The sequence below is a fragment of the Scardinius erythrophthalmus genome (assembly GCF_964197995.2).
Source record: "Scardinius erythrophthalmus genome assembly, contig: HAP1_SCAFFOLD_329, whole genome shotgun sequence".
Taxonomy (NCBI): Eukaryota; Metazoa; Chordata; class Actinopteri; order Cypriniformes; family Leuciscidae; genus Scardinius; species Scardinius erythrophthalmus.
Window position 1 is genome coordinate 37,196 of NW_028296283.1, and position 21,272 is coordinate 58,467.

The window sequence follows — 21,272 nt, forward strand, 5'->3', positions numbered from 1 at the left end:
TATCACACTGTTTTCAATCTCTCCATCTCTTTCCCTGTCTTTCTTCTTCACTTTCTCTTCATTTCATTCTGTCTCTGTGGTTGGCAGTCTCATTGGGGCCATACACATTCCTGGGTGGAAAATTGTAAGACTTTGTCCAAACACCATCCAGCCTCCTAGAGCCTGCCGAAAGAGAGAGAGAAGAGAGAAGAGAGAGGAATAGATACAGCCCCTCACCCCTTACAGCAGATCACATTGCAATTCTCACACATTCTGTGCACATACACACATTCTTACATTTAAACGGATCACTTCTTTACCCTTAAAAATTGTTCTCCAATACAAACTGTTATCAGTTGTTCCCTTCCTTTCTCTAAATCTGTCCCAGTTCTGATGGCGTTTATGGCCCGAGACTGCTGGTTTGGATTAATCAGAGCCCAACACTAAACAGACACGCATTCCTACAGTCTTCCCTCTCCCTCTTTTTGAGCCGAGCTGCATGAGGGAAAACAGATGACTTGTGCATCCCTCCACTTCTGTTCGCATTCAGCATAATCACTGCCTTTTCACCTTTTCTCAGAGTCTTAAGTTAGCATGCATACATGCGTCAATTATGCTGAGATCTGGACAAATCTGGCCTTCTGAACATCTCAAGACGGAAAACTAACTGGACACCCCAAGCTTTTATATAAGCCTTATGCATGCACAGTTCGGCCTGAGTACATACAGTACATGTTTACACATAAACGGCAGGAAGGACTACTAGAACGGTAATATTATTCGCATGCCAGGTTTATCGACACGTAATGGGTTATGGTGGGCAATCACCTAAATTCAAGCTCTCAATCATTGAGAAATTTCTTGTTCGTGTCGTTAATGCCAACAAGTCCACAGAGACATGCAGTATAACCAACACTGGTGTAGATAACAAACCAAACAGAGCAGAGTCTGACTTTTCACCTGTAGTTGTTGAGTTTTTGTGTGTTTTTGCTTGCGTTTGAGAGTTTGCGTCGGTTCCCCAACGACGTGAGTCCATGCACAGTCTAACCAATGTGCAGACTACTGTACACCAGTATGATCCTGAACAGGTAGTCTGAACACTGGGATGACGGAGCAGGAGATAGTTCCAGCCCTCTCTCTCTCTCTCTTTTTCTCTCTCTCTCTTTTCACCTCTTATTCTTTATCTACTTCAATCACTCAGTCCAACCCTGCTGGCCCCGACCTTCACAGGAGGCGGTAGAAGATGCAAAATAAACACGACAGAAATAGTCTCCATTGCTTCTATCTTATTCTCAGTCAGGATAACGCAAATGTAGAGGACGGAGAGAGAAGCTCCAGACGTCCGTTTACCCGTTCTCGACTTTTTCAGTTCCGTCTCGTCCCCGTCCTGCGTTGGTTTGCAGTATCCAGCCTTTGACGTGGCACATTCGCTCCCGCAGCCGGCTATCTGGCAGGACATTCATGGAAGGCATAGCAAAAAAGAGGGAATGAGGAGTCAGAGAAGGAAGGAGAGAGAGAGAGAGAGAGAGAGAGAGAGAGAGAGAGAGAGAGAGAGAGAGAGAGAGAGAGAGAGGAGAAGGAGGGACCCCACTGGCCATATAAGGGTTGATGGGACCCTTGAGGAATAAACTTTTGGAGTGGTCCGTTGTTTCTCAATTCCTCTCTTTCTTTCAATCTTTTGGTCCGACTCGCTCCTATCCACTCCTGTCTTTCTCCCTCCGTCCTCTCTCGGTACTCCCAGCCATCCTCTGGACTTCCCTGCCCCATCTCTCTCTCTCTCACTCACCCTCTCTCTCTCACTCTCTCACTAAAGCGGTACCAGATGTTGTATTCCTAACGCCAGCCTGTCATTTCTAACTTTTTTTTTAACCTCTAAAAACTTAGGCAGGAAGTGGGCCCCTCTGGAATGAAAAAAGAGAGAAAGTTTTCAAGGGGAGCAGAAAAGGAGGGGTGCAAAGAGTCAAGGAGGACAAGGAGAGATAGTTTAAAGGAATAGCTCCCTCAAAAGTAAAAATTCTGTCATTGTTTGCTCACCCACATGTTGTTGCAAACCGTATGCTGTTTTTTTTTATTTTTTTTATAATTGTTGCACTATCTCTTGTCCAACAATGAGAGTTTGTAGTGACCAGGGGCTGTCAAGTACCAAAAAGGAATGTTGTGAAATATTATTAAAAAATTTTTTATTACAATTCTAATTTAATATGTTTTAACATATAATTTATTCATGTGATGGCAAAGCTGAATTTTTGGCCTCATTACTCCAGTCTTCAGTGTCACACAGTCACTTTTGATAAGTTTAATGTATCATTGCTGAATAAAAGTATTATTTTGTTTAAAAAAACTGCCCCCAAATGGTAGTGAATGACTTAAATTTCAGTCTGTTCAAACAAAGCTATCGTATGGCTTCAGAACACTTCAGATGTAGCACACAAGAAGTATGGTCCACTTTTATGAAACTTTTAAGATGCTTTTTTGTCCTTTTTGGTACTTGTCAGCTCTTGCTCACTATGAACTGTTTTTGAATGGTAAGAGCTGTGTAATGATTCTTCAACAATAGCTATTTATCCACCTATTTTTATGCGCATTTTGGGATATTGCATAAAAAGACGCAGGATGGAAACGCCAAGATGTGCTTAATTCTAAAAATGCGCATAAAAAACTGATGTGCTCAATTGAGGCAGATATATTTTTATAAGATAAGAAAACATGCGCATAAAGTACGATGGAAACACATTTACCAAATAAATTCCTTGACATGCATAAAAAAAGGCCTCCAAAAGCAAGATGACATGACTGTTTATTGCGTTTCATCTGCGTCCTCTGCAACACAAGTAATTTATTAAATACGAAAAAAAGACCTACAGTGGCTTCTCCTACTGCAGCAACCTAAAGATTTTCTTAGTGATACTGGGCACCAGTTTAGGAAGATATTATTTTGTTTTCTTCGACTCGCTGGATGGAAATGTTTCGCAAATGTTTTGTGCAATATTCCAATTTAGTTAAAAGCACAAGTTAAATTTACAACTTTGGATGGAAACATAGCTTTTGGCTTTGGAATCACATTAAGGTGAATAGATGGCAGATTTTTTTTTTAGGTGAAGTGGTAGATGTTAGATTTTTAGACGGTCTAGCTGATTTGCTGAAAATACTTGAATTTCCCCAAAAAATTCCTCCACAGTCACTCCGTCAGACTCAATCACTGATAGTGGCTTCATATGGCTTCTCTCTTCCCCTTCTGTTTTTCATTTTTACTCTTTTTAGAGTGTTTCCCCTCACACTTTCATCCCTTGTTCCTCTCTTTCTTTCCCACATCTCCGTTCCGTTATTTGCAATGTAATCCAAGCCGTTTCCTGAGACCCCAGCCCCTCCTGTACAGACAGAGGGAGGGGGAGAGGGGGGAGCTCTTTTTCTTTTCTTTAGTTTTTTTTTTTTTTTTTCAGCAGAAATGTTGTGTTTTAGAGCCTTGGTCCAAATAATGACTTCCACATGTGGGCCCTTACACTCTATCTCTCAATTCCTCTTTCATTCTTTTTCATTCTTTCTTTCTCAAATCTTTACTCAAAAAGTGAAAACTAGTGGCATCTCTCATGTGCATGTTTTTTTTTTTTTTTTTTTTTTATAATATATATAAAGTTCTGGCCCTGAATCCATCCTGAGGATGATCACATGGATCTACAGTAGATTCTTTCTTTGTTTCTTTGCTCCTGGCTTTCTTCCTTGTAGTAATTTTCCCTAGTTCACATCATTTTAGAGATTCAGTTAAAGAGATTGTTCAGCCAAAAATTAATATTTGTTCAAATTGTCATTATTTGTTCACCCTGATGATGTTCCAAACCTGTATTTTCTTTCTGGAACAGAAAGGAAGAATGTCCCGATCACTCTTTTCCATACATTTGCAATGAATAGGGACAGAAGCCTTCAAGCTCCCTAAAGGATGCAAAACACCATAAAAGTTTCATTAAAGCGGTTCATACAGTGCCCGCTAAATTCCAAGTCTTCTGAAGCTACAATAAAAACTTGAGAGCAATAAAAGTCTTGAGTTTACAAGAGATGTCTGATTCCAGAAAAAAATTGTTCTTTTGAAACAGAGGTATTTAATTAATTGGTTGATCTTGCTCACAGAAGTGATCTGAATGATTTGTTCATGAATTGGACTGATCCAGTTCTCAAGTTCTACTCACTGCCTCAATGATTCAGTGAATAGCTCACTAGAGGGGAAGATTATCAGTAAATGATAACTTGAAATTTGTGACAATTTTTAAGCTGGAAATCTCCAGTCACAAATCATTGTAATTAAATGGAAAAGAGTAACCAGTACAGACTTAAGATTTTTCTCTTTTGTGTCCCATGAAAGACAAAGTCACACAGGATGAGTAAATGATGACATGTTTCCTGTTTAGGAGAAACTCCCAATACAGTTTGTTGACACTCTAATAAAGTTGATTATTAAGATTTGCTTCTCAAAAATTTGCCGTGTGTATATGTTAAAAAAGGTTCCCAGAAATGCTGTCTTGGTAGGCAGCTCACTAAGTCTTAAGATGTCCATTGTGTGTCTCATTTTCTAGGAAAAAGAGAAGAAATATATGCTTCCTCTGGACAACCTGAAGGTGCGGGACATAGAAAAGGGCTTTATGTCCAGCAAACATGTCTTTGCCATCTTTAACACGGAGCAGAGGTCAGTTACAACAATTTTTTTACATGTTTTTTCAGAGAACATAAATTTTCATCTTTAAAAAGATGATCAAACTTTAAATTTAAATATACAGTTGTGGTTATTGGCACCCCTGTTAAACATGATCAAAGATGACTGTTAAAATAAATCTGCATTGTTTATCCTTTTGATCTTTTATTCAAAAATTTAGCAAAAATCTTTCATTAAAGTAAAATAATTGAAAATGGGGGGGAAATCACATTATGTAATAAATGTTTTTCTCTAAAACACGTTGGACACAATTATTGGCACCTCTAGTAAAATATACTATATAATATATAGTATATATAAAAGTATATTCCCATTAATATTTACGTTTTTTAGCACATCAGGGTGACTAGGAACATGAAATTGAAAATGAAAACTTCTTGTTTCACAGGAGTATAAATATGAGGAAACACAAAGGCCAAATTCCCTTAATCATCCTTCACAATGAGTAAAACCAAAGAATATAGTTCTAATGTGCAGCAAAAGATTGAGCTTTACAAAATAGAAAGTGGCTGTAAAAAAATAGCTAAAGAATTGAAAATCCCCATTTTGACCATCAGGGCAATAATTAAGAAGTTCCAATCAACTAAAGATGTTATGAATCTGCCAGAAAGAGGGCGTGTGTCTTTATTGTCTTAATGTGCAGCGAGGAGGAAAGTTTGAGTGGCCAAAGACTCTCCAATGATCACAGATGGAGAATTGCAGCGATTAGTTGAGTCTTGGGGTCAGAAAGCCTAAAAAATATATATCAAACATCCCCTATATCACCACATGTTGTTTGGGAGGGAAAAGAAAAATCCTCTCTGCTCATCCGAAAACAAACTCCAGCATATTCAGTTGTCAGACACAACTGGAACTTCAAAAGGGACTGGATTCTATGGTCAGATGAAACTATAAACGAGCTTTTTGGCAGCATATCCACCAGATGGCCACGGTTAAATATACCACTGGATCTTTAATGTTGTGGGCCTATTTTTCTGCTGGAGGTCCTGGACATCTTGTTCAGATGGTATCATGGATTCTATCAAATACCAAATACCAAGATAAAACATTTAAACATGACCGCCTCTGCTAGAAATCTTATAATGGGCCGTGGTTGGATCTTCCATCAAGACAATGATCCAAACCAAACATCAAAATCAACACAAAAATGTGTCACTGAGGACAAAATTAAGCTTTTGACATGGCCATCCCAGTCCCCTGACCTGAACCCTATAGAAACTGAGTGGGCTGAACTGAAGAGAAAAAGCGCCAACATGGATCTGAAGGATCTGGAGAGATTCTGTATGGAAGAATGGTCTCTGTTCTCTGGTGTTCTCCAAACTCATCAGGCATTATAGGAGAACAATCAGAGCTGTAATTTTGGAAAAAGGAGATTGCAAAAACTATCTAACAAAAGGGTTCTCTGTAAATAATTATGGCCAACGTGTTTTGGAGAAAAGCATTTATTCCATAATGTGATGCCCCCCCCCCCACAACACACTCTCACACACACACACACACACACACACACACACACACACACACACACACACACACACACACACACACACACACACACACACACACACACACACACTTTTAATCGTTTTACTTCAATGAAAGGTTAGATTTTTGCAAATTTTTTGAATGAAAGATCAAAAGGATAAACAATGCAGATTTATTTTACAGCCATCTTTGATCATATTTACCAGGGGTGCCATTAATTCTGAACACAACTGTATCATCAGTTGAGCCCAATCAGATGATTATTAAAAGGTAAGATCAGGTTTTATCAAGATATTATTATTTTTACATTTAGATAGCCTACATATGTAAAGCAGTAGGCCATGTGACCGAAAAGCTTGAATGAAGCATGTTTGGCTCTAGATAAAAATATTAGAGGATGTAGCCCCGAAAGATCATTAAAATAAACAACCCTGAACTCTTGTGGTGTGAACCACTCCGTTGTTTTGACGCATTGCTCAATTTAACTAGAAACGGTAAAACGTTGCTACCGTTCTCATTATGTCTTGCGGTTCGGTTGAAACCAAGTCGGGGTCTGGAACCGGACCGCAGTCCGCTATTTGAGGATGCCTGTTATAGACAAACCCCACACAGCTAAAAGAGAGTTAACTGTGAACAGTGTGAGTGTTTGTCTCTGTGTGTTTTGAGATTCCAGCCATTAAAATTAATTGTTTGGTGGACAATGAAATGGGTGAAAAAATCCCATAGACTTACAAACAGGGAGGGACACCATCCTGGCAATTTTTTTTTTGCATGAGCGAGCACCACATCACATTTTCTTTAGGAAATGTAGAAATTAATTATTATTGTAGAGTTATTCTATTAGAGGTATTTTAGAGAAGACTTTAATATTTTCTCTCTTTCTATCTCTCTCTCTCGCACACACACATATACGTGACACACACACATTCCATTCTACAATGTCTGGAATATTAATCAGTTATTTAGAGCTCTCTTCTCCTCTTTTAATATGTTTCTCTGTGCCACAACCAGGCTTTTTTCCCTCAGGTTTTTTTTTTTTTTTTTTTTTTTTCTCTGATGCAATTTGTACTCTGAGCTCCTGGCTGCTTTCTAATGGAGGCTTTCTCAGAGTCTGTTGCCCCGTGTCATTACCAGGCATGATGAATATAATAAGAAGTCACTTTTTAAGTGTTGCTGTCCTATTCAGCGGCGAAGAGCGACAGAGTATTTGTCAGTTAGTTGGTTTCTTTTTCTGTGGTGTCGAACTGGGTAGCCCCGCCTATGGTGAAATCTCATTGGTCCAAAATCCTGCTCCATACAACTGTATCATAATAGTCAAATGTGTAATTTTTTTCTCTGTACAATGCCAAACTTAATTTTCAGTGACAACTACAAGTTTGAGGTTGGTAAGATTTTTGAAAGTATCTTGGCTCACCAATGTTGCATTTATTTGATCAAAAAACAGTACAAACAGTAATATTGTGAGATATTATTACAATTTAAAGTAACTGTTTTCTATTTTAATATATTAACATATTTTGAAATGGAATTTATTCATGTGATGTCAAAGCTGAAATTTCAGCATCATTACTCCAGTCTTCAGTGTCATGATCCTTCAGAAATCATTCTAATATGATGATTTGCTGCTCAAGAAACATTTCTGATTATTATCAATGTTGAAAACAGTTGTGCTGCTTAATATTTTTTAATAGAACTAAAAAAAAAAAAAAAAAAAACATTTATTGGAAATAGAAACCTTTTTTAACATTAATCAATTTAATGCATCCTCAATGAATAAAAGTAATATTTCTTACTGACCCCAATCTTTTGAACGGTAATCAAGATAATTTTATTATTTATGGTAATTGTGTTTGACAATGTCAAAAGCCTAAGATTCACTGCAAATGCAATTAATGGGCCGTCAGTGAGCATGTCACACTAACCGATCCAAGACGGTTGATTTTGCCTTGCAATGAAAATTGTCTCAAGGAGAGTGCAGTGGATTCACATCTGGTGGTCACTGCACACACACACACTTAAACACGCATGCCCTTCTACAGGGGCTTATAACACCATTTTACATGCACACCTTTATATTTTCTAACATAAACACACTCTAACTTCACAGTAATACTTCACAAAGAGCACGACGGGAACAGGGGGCGCATTAGGACACGCTTTGACACATTCCTGGCCAGTCTCTACTTCAATGTCTCTCTCTCCCCTCTTTTCTCTCAGTTTCTAACATTCAGTCTCTACGAGCGCAGCCTCTTTAGTTTCGAGTGCGGGTGTGTCTGGGATTGATTAGCTGCTTAATTGGAGAGATGTTGGTATGCTGCGGTGAGCGTGCACACACACACACACACACACACACACACACACACACACACACACACACACAGCTTTGACACTGAGAGAGGCATGGCAGACTATTGTAAACACACCCAGGGCTGCACCACAATCAATCAGATGCTCTCTCTCTCACACACACACACATCCATCACTTCAAGCACTCTGTATAAAGATATTCAAGCTCTCATAAACTCCACACTCATTCCCGCTCACCAGCAGAAACATACCACCCAGCACTCAGAAAAATCCCCTTTTCTTCTCTCTTGCTACACACACACACACACACACACACACACACACACACACACACGCGTGTTCTAATGACCTAGTGATTCATACTGTGCCTTTTACACCCACCAACTCCCTAGTGTCAGAGCAACCAGTGATGTCAGGCGGTAGATGTCGTTTTTGTCTCAGCAGTGACACCAGTCTGGCATGGGACGAGAGAAGTGCTCATGAGAAGAGCAGAGAGCTTTTTCGTCCACTTTCTTCCACATTTTTTGCATCAGTGTGCATTGCATCCGGGTTCATATGTGACGGCGAGTAGTTATGTGCGGTTCTGGACTCACTCAAGACTGTGATTAAAGGAATGCTTTGGGTTTAACATATGCTATGACATCTGAAACGATTACCACAGACAATAATTACAACCCGCTCATCAGTTTGTTAAAACAAACAAAAGTAGTTTTTTTAGTAATGCATTTACAAAGGAAACCTCTCCTCATAGACTTCCATTGTTAGTGCATTACAGTAAATGTGATTTTGGTTTTGTTTTTACAAACTGATGGATGGAAACATAACATGTTTAACTGTTTCCCTTCCTCTTTCCCTGCCATTTATGAGACAACGCTTACCTGCCCTTGATGGAAATTTCCAGCTCTCTGTGTTTTCACTGTTATATGGTAGGGGGTGCTATTACACATCTTCTGAAAGAGTACTGAATCTTCTGATCAAAACACAGGCAAAAAAGAAACAGAAACAAGCGATAGCATATGTAAGCAGTAAAATAATGCGATCATCAACATTTAACAGCATATAAATCAAAACTGCCTAATGTTACAGAATTAAATTTTGACCCAGGACGAGCTATTAAGACTGTGAAGCTTTGGGGGTGTTGATGGACTCGATCTACTCCAACTATTTTTTGATCATTGTTCTGAATCCGATCTGGATGTAGTCTTTGACAAAGACGTGATTTTTTTCAGCTTTTTACTCAAAAAGTTGCTTTTTTTATTAAATTTGCCCACATTCAAGTGTTGATTAAAAAAATGCATTTAGCTAGAAAAAAAACTTTTTTTTTTTAAGCTGAGGCTCTTTTCTTTCTTTTGATATATTGCATGTTCAGATATTCATACAACAAAATATTCTGGGGGCCATGAAAATGTGAAAATGATCAAAAATGCTGGCGGTGGCTGGCAACTTTTTTTTTTTAAATCGCTGGAGGTGAAAGAGTTAACAAGTTTCCAGTGTTATTATAGTTAACTAAAACTAAAACGAAACTATTAAAAGTCGTTAATTAAAATAAAGCTAATAATGAGTAAAATAATTATTAAAATCAATATAATATTAGATAAAAAACATAAAAAAATTAAGTTGGCACAGAAGTTGCGATAGTCTTTTCTTCCCTGTTGTGACACACACACACACACACATATATATGTATAATTTTTCCTTTTGGAATTGTTGGATCATTGTCATTTGCTGTAGAACTTAGTCAGGTTAGACACCATATTGAATTTAATGCAGATGGAAATGAGGCTGTGAGGAATAAACAGTTTTTACAATGGCACACACTGTATAAAGGCTCTGAGATCACTTCATTTTCACAAATTACTTTATACTTATAAGCGCCACTTATAAAGATCTATTGTGCACGCACCTTTGCCGTGAGCACGAAACCTGCAGTATGCAATACTGCAACCCCGCGGTGAAATTCAGGACACGTAACACCAACTACCACTATTCAACCGGAGTGAATGAGACGAGTGAGTGAACGGAGGCAGGTGCGTGTCAAACCGTCAATTCACCGTCGGAGAGAAGAAGAGTGAGAACTCGCAGCTGGTATCAGTGTATCGATACTGCAGAAAAGGAGTATTGGAACCGTTTCAGATATTTCAATATCGATACATATCGAAATATCGATATTTTTTTTACAAGGTCACATGAATTAAAAAAAAATAATAATGATTTGCACTTATAATTAATTTATAATTAATGCTGAAATATTCAATAAAAAAATAAGAAGTCAAAAATGACAAAAGCACATAACCAAAACTAAAAAAAAAAAAAAAAAAAAAAAAAGCTAATTCAAAATATATATAAAAAAATACTATAATAGTATATAAATAATACTGAAATAACACTGCATTCATCTAAGAATTTGGGATATGATCTAAGCTTCAGTTAAAACATAATAACCCCCGTAAACGTAGCCAAATATTATTTTTGGATGCACACAGATTGTTTTGTTGATGTTGTGCATACTCAATTTTAGGTCTAAATCCTTTTAAAAGTCAGAGCCGTACTTTGTGGTTTTGGAATGGCAAATAAAGTTCAGTACATTCACAAGCGCCGCAGTTATCCTGCCATAAATATCATGAACTACCAATGAATTATGAATCGTTTAACCGCAAAACTGTATTCCACACATTACACCTTATTAGGAGGGTCTGCAAAGCAAATGATGTTTGGATGCTTGGATCAGTGTATCGCTTATGCAGTCATATACAGTGTGTAAACGTTTGGACTAAACGGTTATAAAAAATAATTTATCAGTTATAGCAATTAGTAGCACTGAGTCATATCTGAGCTTGCAAAAACAGTGTTTTGTAGCTGAGTTTTATGAGATCGAAGCATGTGAGAATGTGGTTGCTTTGGTGTGTGGGTTGTTTTAGTGTATGCGTGTCCGAATTGACCCAGTCTTAAGCCACGTTCTTGTAGCCGATTTCTTATCAGCCGCAGACTAAATCAAATACACGCTGGTACGTTATACTTTAAGCCTCTTACCCCACAGGCACAACAATGAGAAACAATAGCCACAAAAAGAGAGAAAAATAAGAGGGAAACAAAAGGAGGAGAGGAACAACAGTATAATTAGGGGGAATGTGGAACAGATGGAGAGAGATGGGCTCCAGATTCCTGCCTTTCTCGGAGCAAGGGGAAAAAAGAGGGAGAGAGAAACTGGGTAGAAAGATACGAGACAAAAGTAAAAAGTGGGAATGGGAATGACGGATAAAAAGTTGAGATAGGACAAAACCTGGGGAAATTTTTTTATTAGAATCAGATTGGAAAGAGTGAATTTTCATCTCAAACAGGGTAGAAGGGGTGGTCTGGGGTTTGTGGTTTTGGACAGATGATATGTGTGAGCGAGAGAGGGTTTTGCTGCGTTTGTTTGTGCGGGAGTGTACGTGCTGCCATAGGAACCAGCTAACAGATTACTTTCCCTGTAGGAACGTGTATAAGGACTACAGGCATCTGGAGCTGGCCTGTGACACTCAGGACGATGTGGACAGCTGGAAGGCCTCTCTGCTGCGAGCTGGGGTTTACCCAGAGAAAACCACAGTAAGCACGGGAACCCATTGGATTCTGTACCTGTACGCTAAAACCTGTGGCCTAATACTTCAAAATAAAGGTTTCAATTTAAACCAAAAAGGGCTTTATAGCCAGATGCCATGTGGAAATTTATAAGCTCTACTCAAAACTTTTTATTCCCTAGTTCTTAAAACCAACACCATGTGTTACTGCTTTAAAGAAATAGTAAAAAAAAAACAAAAAAAAAAACAAGTCACCCCATGGCTTTTTCTTTCTTGGAACACAAAATGAGAAGTTCTTAAGAAAGTTCATGCTGCTCTTTTCCATACAATGAAAGCAGACCAGACCAAAAATGCACCATAGAAGTAGTTTATAAAACGTATGTGTCATATTCCATCCCTGCCGCTGAATATGCCTACTTCCCTACAAAAAAACTATATGAAATGAGTAGTATGTACGAATTTGTAGTATTCATAAAACAGTAGGTGAAAATTACCTGAATGACCTACTACTTCCACTGAAAAGTGTGCTTCCAATGGACAATGTACTGTCCCATGAGGCTACGGTAGGAGTTGTGAATGGTAGTGAAGTGACACAACTGGCGCTGTTGACAACATGAAATTTCATTCATACTACACACATTCATAATATGTATATAGAACAACATTTTTAAGGTTAGCTTGAAAATTCGCCCTATTGATTTTCTAAATGCATGTTATGGATCTTATTGTGAGTGATTCATATGTGCATACGTTGTTTTTGTTTTTTGGCTTAAATCTCATCTCTTTCTTACAATCACAGTCAAGCTCACATTCAGCCGAGATCTGCCTTTAACCAATGGATAGAAGTTTTTTCTTTTTCAATAGTCTGATGTACATCACTATATATAAGAAAATATATATTTTCATCACAACTTTGATGCTCATGAAGTTTGTTCCTCATCAAATGTAGTGTCAGACAGTATTTGATTTCAGACGCAGCTCTTTTTTATTTGCCTTTGCGTAATTGGCATGTATACATATTTAAACTTCATATTCAAGCGATTTGTTAGGAGACAATGAGAACCCCCAAAAAACGATCATATGGCTTTAAAAGACTTGGATTACAGTCATTTGTAGAACTTTTATGTAGATTTTTTGTTCTTTTTGCATTAGTCCACATTCACTTTTATTGTATGGAAAAAAGTAGTGTGAACATTATGCCTAACTTCTTTTTTTGTGTTCCATAGAAGAAAGTAAATGATGACAGAATATTAAGGGTTTCTCAAACTCGGTCCTGGAGGGCCACTGTCCTGCACAGTTTAGCTCCAACCCTGATCAAACACACCTAGCTGTGACATTGATTAGCTTTCTCAGGTGTGTTTGATCTGGGTTGGAGCTAAACTGTGCAGGACAGTGGCCCTCCAGGACCGAGTTTGAGAAACCAATACTAAAGAACCTATGAAATAGCATCAGCATTTGGCAATCTCCAAAGTGCCAAATGACTAACTCAAGAATCCTTTAATGAACCTTAAAGGGATAGTTCACCCAGAAATGAAAATTGGGTCTTCACGCACTCACCCTCATGTCGCTCCAAACCAATAAGTCTTTTATTCATCTTCAAAACATAAATGAAGGTAATTTTAATGAAACCTGAGAGATTTCTATCTTTCCTGAAAGTCAATTCCACCAAAATGTTGATGCTTCATAAAGTTCTGAAGACATTGTATGAGAAATCCATATGAATTGAGTGGTTTAACCCAAGTCTTCTGAAGACATGGTGGGACATCAAATATGGTAAACAGAAGCTCAACTGTACTTGCTTGATGTACAAACCTCACTAGTTCTTGCACGTCCAGCAAGCACGTGCTCTATGTATGGGCGTCGATCAATGTTTATATGTGAATAAAAGCCTACGTTAAATCTGTTCACCATATAAAGCGATTGTGTCTGGATTAAACTGCTCGTTTCATATGGATTATTTTAACAAAAGCTTTTGTCAGTGTTTTGGTGCAATAAATTTTCCAAATTAATTCAAAATCTTATTCAAATATATCCAAATTTGGGTTTCGAAGATGAACCTGAAAGTATGGGTTTGGAACAACATTAGGTTGAATGATGATGACAGAATTTTCATTTTTGGGTGAACTATCCCAGAATAAACTTCAAAGAATCAATGAAGAACCTTTATTTGTAATGTCCTAATTTCCCATTCTTTAAAAAATGCAGTGTTTCAAGAATTGTACAGAGATTATACATCCACATAATAGCCAGGCCCATACGGCATCTATGCACATAGAGTGTTGCAGAAACCTCACATATTTCTGCAGAACTGGAGCACCTCTCGTTTTACACATTTCACATTTTATTGCTCAGAATTCTACAGATTTTGCTCTAAAATCAGCACATAAAAAGTAGATTCCATCGAGGCCTTCTAATAACGTAGTGGACTGTAGTTCAGATAGCTCACACTCCTGTAGCGTTTCTCTCTCTCTGTGTGTGTGTGTGTGTGTGTGTGTGTGTTTGACTCTACGGCTGCAGGCTTCATGGTGGCTGTGCTCTGGGGTCAGAAGCTCTGCTGCATTCCTCAGCTCTTGTGTCACACCATGGAGGATCAGCGAGGGAGGGGGCTCTGAGCTCTGTTTCTAATCAGCTCCCTTGCTTTTTTTCTTCACGCTCCCCTCCATCCCCCTCTTTCTGTCTTTATGTATGCTTTGGAGCTACATGTTGAGTGATGTCACAGTTCTGTCAGGGTTCCCCATAATTTGCTTTGACAGAAGTCAACCACACCCCCTCCGACAGTCACTGAAGTAAAACTCATTATTTCCTTGCTTCTCGTCTTTTTATCCCCCAGTATCTTTTTTTCCCGGCCTAGTTCTCTTCATGTATGCGCACTCATTGCCCTCTGAAACATCTTTCTCTTCCCTCTATGCTGATTGTACCTTTTCCATCCAGATTTGTCTTTTTTCTGATTGGTCAGGTGGATGGAGAGAGTTCAGGCCAGGCGGAGAGCTTCTCCATGGACCCTCAGCTAGAGCGTCAGGTCGAGACCATCCGCAACCTGGTGGACTCGTACATGAGCATCGTCTACAAAAGCATTCGAGACCTAATGCCCAAGACCATCATGCACCTCGTCATCAACAATGTCTGTGCCCTTTGCATCTTACACTGACATAACATCTGATACAGAAGGAAAAACAATGAAATCACATCAAATACATTTGTTTTAAAATGTCTACCCAAATACTTTTTAAGTAAGATAAAGAGATATGTACTTTTTTGTAAATGTATATTTCATAAAAAAACATATACTGGTAACATTAGGTCTTCTCACAGGGAAACTTGTTTTACGGTTTATGTAATGTATAGCATTTCTAGTTTATTTTTTTTAGATTATTTATTACATTCTTTTTTTTAAATACTATAACAAATATTCTACTTCTAAAATTGTTAAATGTCTAAATATAGACCTGTATACTTCTAAACCTTATAGTTACATATTTCAAAACTTTTTTGCACTGGAATTGTTACAGCAATAGTATTCAAAATGTATTTTGGGTCAGAACATTTTTATTTTTTTATATTGTGATATTTAGAAATATGAACTTTTGATTCCATGTGTGGGCGGTTTTCAGTGTAAATAAATGTGCCATCTTTTTGGCCCAATTAATTTATGTTTCAAAGAACAATTTCAGACTATTTTGTTTCACTGTGGACTTTATATTCAAGGGCACGTTTAATTCAAGGACAATAACTAAAACGATATCTATTTAAGTTTATAAGTTTTAATAAGTATTCTAATTCTATGAGAATAAACTCCACACCACTACTTTAACAATAACGACTTGGGGTGTAACAATATATTGTGTCACAATAAATGCAACAATATGTATCGTGGATAGTGACAATATATATTGTGTATTGTTCACCCAAAATGAAAATTACTGTGTGAGAAAAAATTCAAGTTTACAGTGTTTCAGTATCAGTACTACATTAAACTACTATATATAATGTTGAATATAATGTATAATAATGCAATGGGGGAATATTTGTGGGTCCTGATAATGCCAAATGTCTTATGTTACCAGTAAAAACCATATCCCCCTATTGCCAAATGTCTTGGAGTATCGCAATAATATCGTATTATGAGTTCAGTTTCGTGATATGTATCAAATTGTGACATGAGGGTATCGTTACAACCCTAATACTGACAGGGGAACAATTTTGTTGGAATCACATTCAGAATTTACTGCCAATCAGGAACCGTAGGACTTTAAAGATCTTGAACATATAAAGTGTCAGACAACATAACTGCAGTGCGTGCTTATAATAAACACAATGTTATCATCCCTTGGTGTGGATGCCAGTATAGTTCTTGTTATAATTATCGTTCTTGGTGTGAATGGCCTTTGTGTAGTTGGCTGTTCAGCTAGTCATGTAATCTCAACATGAAGCGGGAACCATCCTAATGCAGAATAAAACAGCTTTTTAGGCTATGGATATAACTGTCATCATCTCAATATATTTTTTATACATTTTGTCTAAACTCCTATTCAGCTTTTCTTTTTATATATTTCTATATTCTTCATCCGTAGGTAGAGGAGTTTATCCACGCTGAGTTGCTGGCTCAATTGTATTCTTCAGGAGATCAGTACTCTCTGATGGATGAGTCTCCTGAACAGGCCCTGCGCAGAGAGGAGGTGCTGCGTACCCACGCCGCCTTGAAGGAGGCTCTAAACATCATCACTGACATCTCCACCTCTACCATCTCCACCCCGTTGCCACCCCCCGTGGATAACTCCTGGCTTCACAATGGCTCGCTACACCGAAGGTACTTCATCTCTCCACTTCCTGTTCAAGGTGTCTCCATCATCAGTCCACCTCATCATCCAGCGGTGCTGTTCTGTACTTGACCCCCAGCACATAATTAATGGTGAACAGTTGGCACTAACACAGAGTGAATCACAAGGATTCCAGGAAATATCATGGAATTGTGTTTTCCAGGCCTAGGAAACTATTTGAGATTATTAACAAATTAAAAGTCATGGAAAATTATTTTTTCTTGTGTTGGATGCTGTAGAGTAAAACCCACAGTGTTGTCCAGTATACGAGTTGGGTTAGTTCTTTTAAATGAATTGTTGAACCATTTATTAGAGAATTTGTCTGAATCAAAATTATTCTTTAAAACTGTTATCCAGTAAACACATATGACTGCAAAGGTAATGGAAATATTATACCCCACCCACACTGTTAATCATTCAGGCCCTATCATATACCCGGTGCAATGTAGCACCAGGTGCGACGCGAGTGTTTATTGCTAGTTTCAGCCCGACGCAGTTATCATTTTCACGTCCTGTGCCACGTTGTCTAAATAGCAAATGCATTTGCGCCCATCTGTGCCCCCAGGGGCGTACTGGTCTGAAAACGAGGTGTGTTCAGGCACATTGTTGGCGCGTTGCTATTTTGAGGCACTGAAATAGATTTGGCATGTTTGTGTGCTGCTGCGCGTCCCTGTGTGTGTAATAAGCAGAGTGTACGTGCGTTGTGGACCCGCCTATAGGCGCATATTACTAACAACCTCTTTAAATAACAAAAAAATAAATTTTTGCGTAAGTGCACTTGCTCCGTACGCTTTAGACCATGTGCTTAGATCGTTAAAATAGGGCCCTTCGTTCACGCCCCCCCCTCTCTCTCTCTCTCTCTCTCTCTCTCTCTCAGGTCTCCTCCAGGTTATTGTATCCCTAAGAAGCATCCTGCTCCGGCTGCTCCTTCTCTACCAGTTCGCTTGGAAGGTCCGGACCCACCTGTCTCCAACAGCACAGTCACCACAAACACTAGCAGCCACCCCAAACGAGTCCCTCCTGGTGTTCCCAGGTAAACATCAGATCTGGACCTGAAGTCACACACTAGCTGCTTTAGACCAAGCCTTGGTACATTTCAACAAAATCAATTCCTGTACGCTAAACCACGACATGATTCATCAACTAATGTTTATTTATTGCATGAAAGGGGATTTGATGTGTGTTCTCTCCATCAACAACGCAGCTGAATAAGCCTTTGATTAATAACGTACCCAGTGACTAGGGTGGAATCAGGTGCGTCAGCACTGAAATAGGCAGAATATTTTAAATGAAACTCAGTGACCTGTAACTTCACAGCATTTTAAACAGTATTTCAACAGTTTTCCAAGCCAGAAAGCTTTGGTGAACTTGTGGTTTCCTCTTTCCCAGGTTTCACCTTCTGTGACTCTGTTGTACTTTCATAAGTGCTCAGGAAACAAGCTGCGGTCACATTAATTTTAGCAAAGTCTCTCATGCAAAAAAAGAGATGTATGAAGCACTGCATACACGGAAGTTACTTTATTGTCCCAATAAGGCGGCATCCATTTAATAATTTTAATAAATATAATCATTTACACTCTATGTTATTATTGCATACCATTTAATATACAACAACACTGAGGTGCAAATACTATCTGCCTCTATTTATAAGTATAAATAGCACCTAACTACTATTTACACAGCCTATTGCAAAGAAAATACATAGGTCTACATAGGTAATAATTTTTTTACATAGGTCTAGTGTAAATAGAATATATCGCTATTTTTACTGAGTTTAAATAGCATCTATTGCTACTAATTAAATTCAATATAAATATATAATATATATTTATAAATATATAAGATCAATTTAAAAATTGCTTCCACCATGATTCTTTTATTCACATGCACACCCCCAAATCCAAAAGTCAGAAAGTGTTCAGTTGCAACAAACCCCTTAAGTTAAGAAAACAGTTAAATTATAATTATATGGTATTGTCACTAAGGGTTTTCTGAACCGATGGGTTTTGCTGCAACCGGCTACAGATTTTCCCACTGGTAATTATGGAATTGTGGTGACGTTCATATGCATTTGTCTCATAAATACGATAATTCTGCCATGGCAGCATATGATTGTTAAAAAACTATTTAAGATCCTCTAGGTTCTGCTATCGTTCCCAAATGTTGGGATTTATGCTCGTACTGAACACAACTAATAGGACTCTCTGTGTCCCAAGAGCGAGGCTTGTTCTTGGATCCGTCTTTAGGATTAGTCTCGAAGCGGAGCGCTCAGAGACCAGAACTCTTTGTGATATATACGCATACCTACCTTCATATGCATGATAGATGAGACCACGTGCTCACCGGTCCCAAAACTACAGCACTAGATCACAGATACTGCTGTCTCCACACAACATGAACATATGGTCTTGAGTGTGAAGGAATAAAAAAAAAAAAAGAACTTTAACTTCAACATGTCACTGCTCAATCACAGAGGCAAATATATTTACATTTTAAGGCTTTTCAAAATGTTCAAGGAACACTGCATTGCAAGTATGTTATATTTGTAGGTAAAACACAAACTGTCAAAAAATGTCAAGGTCATATATTCACCACCCAGGAAAGATATAGAATTCATGTAGAACTTCATGGTATAGTGTTTAAATGTTTTCTGACTTTAATTTATAATGATTTATTGCACAAAAACTCATGGTGTCTGGATGATTTCAATTGTATTACACTTTATTATAATTTTTTTGTTTTGTTTTGCATTTTAGATATTATTTAAAATTTTAATTTAGAACCAATTCAACATTGATATTACATTTATATTCATACAATTTTATATAAAAATCTATTTAGTAGCACTTCATATGAAAATATAAATTATTTTAATTAATATATTACAATATATAATGTTATAATAATTTAATATAATTTGACACATTTTTTATATTATCTTTATAGGAATGAGAATTAGTTACAAAAAATGTAAATCAATATATTAAAGTCGCCATGAAATCAAATTTTACAATTCGTATTTTTATATGTAATATTGTAGTGTTTATTACAAATTATTTATCTGCACTTCATTAATTTGAAAAAATTCATGTGCCCTTATATTCTCGTGGCAACTCCCCTCAAACCGTGCTGAGCGAGAGATGGAGAGGAGGAGCGCTAAAGTAAAACCCTGCCCTCTATTCAATATTCTGTTTCACTTGGAAATACGTCACAACACTGGAGAAAAGTCGTTTGTAACTTCCGGTTCATGGCGACTCTAAACAATTATATTTTATATACAGCCATGGTGAGAATTATTGGCACCGTTGGTAAATATGAAAAAAGAAGCCTGTAAAAATAAATCTGCATTGGTAATCCTTTTGATCTTTTATTCAGAAAAATGCACAAAATTCTAACCTTACATTGAAGTAAATTAATTGAAAATGTGGGGAAAATCTCTTTATGAAATAAATGGGACCATTATTAGCACCCTTTTATTGAATACTTTTTGCAGCCTCCTTTTTCCAAGATAATAGCTCTGATTCTCCTATAATGCCTGATGAGTTTGGAGAACACCTGACAAAACATCAGAGACCATTCCTCCATACAGAATCTCTCCAGATCCTTCAGATCCATGTTGGTGCTTCTTCTCTTCAGTTCAGCCAACTCATGTTCTATAGGGTTCAGATCAGGGGACTGGGATGGCCATGGCAAAAGCTTAAAGGGTAACTCTCATCAAAAACTAGTCAAACTTTTGTGTAAAAGCATAATTAGAATGGAAACGCCACTTTTAAGATTGACCGTATTTTCGTTTTTGGTCAAAATGCCTTTTGAATGGGAGTGCATGGGGCACTTCTATTATAGCATCAAAATCGCTATTTTTAAAACACTAAGGAGGCTCGACACGACACAACACAACATAAAACTGTGCTCGAAGTATCACCAGGGGCTCTATACATGAACTTGAGCATTGACTACATTGTTTGTGTACACAAAGTTTACTAAAAAGAAAGGTTTTGTACGACTCACTTTATCAGTTAGTGTTTCCGGTGGCTGGAATTTTGTCAGTCAAAAGTAGTCGATCTCCGAATGCAACGTAACATGAAGAGAGTAAAGATGCAAAGCTCCTAAAGCTTGTTTCTATATAAATTCACGGATAAGTTATCATGCTTTTCATTGAAATTACAAGTTCATGACATTTCCTCATATGGAGTCAGTTCATTACGTTGCATACAGAATATCTCCAGATCCTTCAGATCCATGTTGGCGCTTATTCTCTTCAGTTCAGCCCACTCATTTTCTATAGGATTCAGGTCAGGGGACTGGGATGGCCATGGCAAAAGCTTAATTTCGTGCTCAGTGACACATTTTTGTGTTGATTTTGATGTTTGTTTTGGATCATTGTCCTGATGGAAGATCCAACCACGGCCCATTATAAGATTTTCT

General features: G+C 37.7%; 1 protein-coding gene across 1 annotated transcript in view; it reads left to right on the forward strand.

Annotated features, from left to right (window-relative positions):
• Positions 1 to 17,880, forward strand: part of LOC308686497 (dynamin-2-like) — a gene marked incomplete at both ends in the record, with an annotated part of 32,327 nt that extends 14,447 nt beyond the window's left edge. The window contains 5 exons of the mRNA XM_081394923.1: positions 4,545 to 4,654; positions 11,947 to 12,058; positions 14,987 to 15,151; positions 16,602 to 16,837; positions 17,725 to 17,880. Of these exons, the coding sequence (XP_081251049.1) occupies positions 4,545 to 4,654; positions 11,947 to 12,058; positions 14,987 to 15,151; positions 16,602 to 16,837; positions 17,725 to 17,880 (779 nt within the window). The remainder of the gene's footprint in view (positions 1 to 4,544; positions 4,655 to 11,946; positions 12,059 to 14,986; positions 15,152 to 16,601; positions 16,838 to 17,724) is intronic.
• Between the last annotated feature and the right edge of the window lie 3,392 nt (positions 17,881 to 21,272).